Here is a 5,663-nt window from a genome sequence, read left to right as displayed (position 1 = left end):
TGCTTTCTAATGCTGATGAGCAGCCGTCCAAAATTCATAAAATTGACGAGCCGCGATTACAACACATTTGAAATCAATAAGCGCTTCCATCATGTCATTCGATTAGGGCCGATATAGCCGGTTTTTCGGCTTATCATTTCGTTCGCCGTTCGTCTTAATTAATTCGTTATAGTATGAAAACAATCTATTTGATTAAAAGTCAACTTACATGGGCGTAACAAGCGCGACTAAAGATGCAAGGTGGAAGATGGAAGATGGGAGTGGAGTGGAGTGGAGTGGCTCGGCTGGGAATGTGGCAAGCGAGCGGAAGCGCCAATCGATTCGCAATAAAACTATATACTTGTAGAAAACCTATTGGGCAAGGCCAGTGTCGTGGGCTTAAAAGGTTTTCAAATGCTGGAACCGACTGCCATTAATTGGCGGAGGGTTTTGCGTAACCCGCGAATCAGAAACGAGAAACCAGACCCACAACAAATTGAAAACACCACTCCAATTATGTTCATATACATATATTATAAATTTATTAAGTAAGAGCAATCGTTTCGAGTTTTCTGACATCAAATGCTTAAACGCTGAATGCAAAAACAATATAACAAGCAGCCAGCGCTTAAATTAATAGCGAGCGAGCGATTAATAAAACAAAATATAAAAAAAAAACAAAAACAAAAACATTATAACAACAAATGGAGGTCACGAATGGAGGTACGACGAATATCTATAACTAATCAGTGCTAGGATGGTGCAATGCCTGCAACTAGAGCGATCAGTAACGTTGTAGCTTCAAGGTGGTGCTGGCTCTGGGTCGGCGTGGTGGCAAATAACCGTTATGGCTGTTACTGCTCGTCTGTGTGGTTGTTATTGTTGGTGTTGGCGGCACCACAAACTCCTTCTGATCATCAAAAATCTTGACCGTCTGCACATGATTCTCGACACCGCTGTGCGCGTTCTGTGTAACCACCTTAACCACCTGATGGTGACCGATCGGCTGCTCATTGGTTGCGCCCAAGATCTTGATGGTCTTGACCCCGGCCTGATCGAGACTCTCGAGCACCTTAAAGGTGCGCACACCGTTCGACTTGAGGATTTGAACGGTGCGCACGCGTGTGGTGGCGCCGTGGGCGTGGGCGTGGGTGGGCGTGGGCGTGGCAGCAGCGACAGCCACATTAACCGCCATTTGAACCTCCTTGGGCATGAACTTTTGCAACGATTGTTGGGCGGCAATGCTCAGCACTGGGCCGGTGGTGCTGTGTGGTGCAACGGGCTGCAATTTCTGCACCGGCAAGAGCCGCTGTGGTTGCACTTGAACTCGTGGCTGCACAAATGTTTGCTGCACAATGCGCTGCTGTTGCTGTTGTTGTTGTTGTTGCTGCTGCTGATGGTGGTGCTGCTGGTGGTGGTGCTGGTGCTGGTGGTGCTGATAGGCTTGTGGCACCGCATTGCTGACATAAGACATGGCTGGCGCATAGAAACGTGGTCGCTTGGACTGTTCTCGATACATGGGCGCCACCTCTACATGATGCTGCTGAACCACCTGTTGCTGGTGCACCTGTTGGTTGTGGTGGTGGTGCTGGTGCTGGTGGTGGTGCAGCTGTTGTTGCTGTGCTGGCTGCGCGTAACGCGTAAATGGCTGCACTGTGTTCATGTAGCTGCTTAGTGGGTGGATGTGGGTGACTTGGGTGGGTGGTGGTGCCGGTGCAGGCACAGGCACAGCCACTGGTGCGGGTGGTGCAGCTACCGGAGCCACTGGTGGCAAATAGCCAGGTGCATTGTATTGCTGCTGCTGAGCTTGATAGCTTGTTGCAGTTGTGGCTGCTGTTGCGGTGGCGGTGACAATTGTTGTCTGTGGTGCCAGTGGTGCAAGTGGTTGTTGCGCTGCCTTGGGACGACCATAAATAATATCAGCGCCTTGTCCATGTGTCGCCACATTAATCTGCGACTGCACCACCACTTGCTGTGGTCCGAGCTGAGTAATTTGTTGCTGTTGCTGCCCCTGTTGTTGTTGTTGTTGCTGCAAGAGAACCGCCTGTTGGTGCTGCTTCTTCAGCAACTGCGTCTGCGTCTGCAGACTGTGGAGCTCAGCAATGGCTGCCTCGGAATTTTCCGGTTTGATGAAATCGTAACCATCTGGCAGAGCGCCAGGATGACGAAGTGTGGGCTGCGTGGGCGCCACCACCACCGCTTGTTGTTGTTGCTGGTGTTGCTGCTGCTGATGGTATTCGATTTGTTGTTGCTGCTGCTGCTGCTGTTGCTGATAACTGACGGCCTGTTGCTGTGGTTGCACAATGGGCTGTGTCTGCACAATGGTGGGTTGTGTTTGCACAATGGCCTGTGGTTGCGGTTGTGGCTGTGGCTGTAGCTGTGGTTGAGCCTGTCGCAGCTCAGGATTGTTGAACTCATAGCCTGGCGGCAGGTAGCCAGGCGCTTGATAATCGTTGCTGGCTGGCTGCACAGCATCAGTCTGCACTTGCAATTGTGGCTGTAGCTGCTGCAGTGGTTGTGGTTGTGGTTGTGGTTGCAGTGGTGTAGGCACAGGCTGTGGCGCTTGTTCGGGATTGGCAAAATCGTAGCCGGGTGGCAAGTAGCCAGGAGCACTGTACTCGCCGTTTGTGGCTTGCGTTTGCGTTTGCACTTGCAGTGGTTGGGCTTGTGGTTGCACCTGAATCTGTTCGGCTTGTGGCTGCAACTGCGCTTGCACCTGGGCCTGCTGAAGCGCCTTCACCTCTGGATTGCTAAAGTCATAGCCAGGTGGCAAATATCCAGGTGCTCTGTAATCGGCTTGGCTCTGGGAGTGCGTCTGCTCGATTGTGGTTTGCACAGTTGGCGGCGCTTGAGCGTTGGTGGTTGGTGGCAAATAGCTAGGACCACGATAGACGGGCTTGCTCAGTGGTTGCGCATAGTTGTTGCTGATGGAACTTATGGGTGCTTGGTATGTTGGCTTGGGCAGTGGCACCACCTGTTGCTGCTGCACGGGCTCCAAATGCGTAACGCTCGAAGCTGTAGGCGGCAAGTAGCCAGCTGCCTGATAGCTTTGGGCGGTGGCAGTTGCTGTGGATGCCGTCGAGATCACGGACTGCTGCTGTGGTTGCACGGCCGACTGATAGGTAAGTGGCTGTGTGGCTTGAGTGGTGGGTGGCAAGTAGGCCGCTGCGCTGTAGGCTGCCTGACTCTGCTGCCGTGGCGCCTTGCGCTGGAAATCATGCTTGTAATTGGAGGGGAAGGGCACCGGCACCGAGACAGGCACGGGCACGGCCACGGGCACGGGAACAGGTGTTGCATGCGCGCTGCCACCATCGGTGAAGCTCAAGAAGGATAAATCCAAATTATCATCATTTGAACCACCGCTGCTGTGCACCACCTGCGCTCCTGCTGCGCCCGCATGCTCGTGAATCTGTATCTCCTCGTGCTGCTGCTGCTGCTGCTGCAGATGCTGTTGCGGTGGCGGCAGATAGCCAGCCTTTAACTGCTGTGGCGCCGCCTCGTAGTGGTTGTGCACCTCAAAGATCTGATAGCGCGAGTTGCCATAGCTGGCCTCCTCGAATACTTGCTGCGATCGCTGCTGTTGTGTCGGCTGCTGTCCTTGCAACTTATAGTACTGCTCCTTGACAATCACACGCTCTGGAGCGGGCGGCAAGTAGCGTCCACGTTGTTGCTGCTGCTGCTGCTGCTGCTGGTGTTGTTGTTGTTGCTGACGAAGCTTCAGCGATATGTCCGCGGCGGCTAATCCAAATTGCGCGCCAACGGCAAGTGCGAGTAAACAGCAGATGAGCTGCGGCAACAAATAAAAAAAAAAACAACACACAATTAAAAAAAATTAATTAAACATTTTCTAAACGCAAAACCAATCAAAAAGGTGGCTGGCTGGTCACACAATGTCACATAAATGCACTTTTAAGTCCTTTGCCACAAATTGCTTGCACCATTTTTTCTTCTTCTTTTTTTTTTTTTTGAACACTGAATATTTTGTTACACTTGAACGCCGCCTGGCCACTTACTTTCATCGTCGCGTTGGTCGTGCTTAAGCCCTCGTTGTCCAACAGTCAATGATGGCCAGACTTGACCCGTTCACGCATTTTATACAAGGGAGCCATTTAAGCGTCAGTTCGTCTCGCATTTCGCTAATTCGTCGCTGCCTCCGCCGCCTCTTCTGCTCATCATCAATGAGCCGACCACGTACCATTGATTCATGCCGGCCATTCGTTCATTAATTCAGCAGCGTGCGGCTGCGCATGCGCAATCCATGCCCTCAGCGACTGCGACTGCAACTGCGACTGCGACTGAGATGCCTTTAAAATGCAAATTTGCCATTGAGCTATCATCGATTGGCCATAAAATCAACATCAACAAACAGACCAATTTTTTCTTTTTCCTAATGGGCGGATGTTAATAATGTAGCTTGTGTGGCAGACAAATTTTCCATTTCCCACATCCCTTCTATCTTGATCGCATAATCCAATTTTGCAGCGTGAAGTCGATCACACCAAACTGAATAATTGTATCAAATTAATTTCAAAAAAATTGAATTGATTCGGAGTTTATGGAACTTTTGGTTCATCACTAAAGCGATTCCAAGTTCCTGCATGATTAAATATAAGTGGAAATATGACTCGGTTCGAATGATTTCCAAAATTACTTGCAGTGTTCAAATAAAAATAAAAGTGTGAATGTACATACGTAACAGCTAGAAGATGGCTTCGTGGTTCTCCATTGATAAGTATACTATATATGTACTATATATACTATATATTACAAGATGAATCAAATTGTATGAACACCGATAGCTTTCGAACCATAAGAGCTTGAATTTTTTTTTACCCAAATGTGCCATCTGAGATATCATCTTTTTTTTTAAGCACATTGTTTGGGGGCATTTTCTTAAAGATACTCAATCAAATTTGTTTTTCAACATAACCGATAGCAGAGTTTTAAATGACTAAACATTTTGAATTCAAGTAAATTTTTTTCAACGCAATCACTAGTCCCATTACAAGTATACTATACTAGCTAGCACTACGGCCCAAAAAAAAAAATGGAAAAATTACATATTTTTTGAGGAAAAAAGCTTTATAGGTCTGATAGAAAATGCAGTGTAGTCCATTTCTGTATAATTGGGGTAATAAATGGACTATTAATGGGGGTGTAAAACAACAACTACAATTGCCTGAATTTCTTGTAAATATGATTCACTTTTTTGCTTATAAAGATATATTAATCAATTCTGCTGTTTATGAATTATCTATAATATCCAGGGATCGCAAATAAAGATTATTATGTTTTTTTTTTAACGAAAAAACTGTATAGTAACTTTGAGAAAGCGAGGAATTTACCAATACACCCTTTATAGGATTATCTATGCATTTTCACCAGGAATTAACATTTTTAATTTTTATTTATTCTCTTAAAATTTAATGATTATTTTCAGTTTTACTTTACAACTTAACAAATAATAAATTTTTTTGATCAAAAAAATAGAACTCAAGCTATAATACTGCCTGAAAATATTTTTTTAAGGAGTTTTTTTTTAGCCTAAAACTGTACTATAAGTGTATATATGTATATGCTAAAGGTTAAACCAAATGTTCAGATTTTAGTGCAATAAAGCTATAATTGCTTGGATGAGTGTGGTGCAGTAGAAAGCATTCTTCTTCGTCTTTGGAGACACCCTG

At 46.7% G+C, this 5,663-nt stretch overlaps 1 protein-coding gene across 1 annotated transcript; it reads right to left on the bottom strand.

The window, feature by feature from the left end:
* Positions 1-763: 763 nt before the first annotated feature.
* Positions 764-3,998, bottom strand: LOC115629712 (alpha-protein kinase 1). Its single transcript, XM_030526232.1, has 5 exons — positions 3,993-3,998; positions 3,455-3,766; positions 2,706-3,187; positions 1,344-2,591; positions 764-1,244 (listed from the first exon to the last, which is right to left on the bottom strand). Exons 1-5 carry the CDS (start codon positions 3,996-3,998, stop codon positions 764-766), a joined length of 2,529 nt encoding a protein of 842 aa, XP_030382092.1.
* Positions 3,999-5,663: the final 1,665 nt, after the last annotated feature.

Source organism: Scaptodrosophila lebanonensis, unplaced genomic scaffold (assembly GCF_003285725.1).
Source record: "Scaptodrosophila lebanonensis strain 11010-0011.00,11010-0021.00 unplaced genomic scaffold, SlebRS2 tig00000163-arrow-arrow-pilon, whole genome shotgun sequence".
NCBI lineage: Eukaryota > Metazoa > Arthropoda > Insecta > Diptera > Drosophilidae > Scaptodrosophila > Scaptodrosophila lebanonensis.
The sequence above is the reverse complement of the archived record's forward strand: the minus strand, read 5'-3'. Positions and strand labels throughout refer to the sequence as shown.

Bases quoted from the DNA above. Each gene is read 5' to 3' on its own strand.
- LOC115629712 (XM_030526232.1), bottom strand. The intron at 3,188-3,454 runs GCTGGCTATCTG...CATGATTTCCAG, and splicing joins CGGCGCCACAGCAGTTAAAG to CGCAAGGCGCCACGGCAGCA. The intron at 2,592-2,705 runs GCAGGCCCAGGT...CGGCGAGTACAG, and splicing joins CCAGAGGTGAAGGCGCTTCA to TGCTCCTGGCTACTTGCCAC.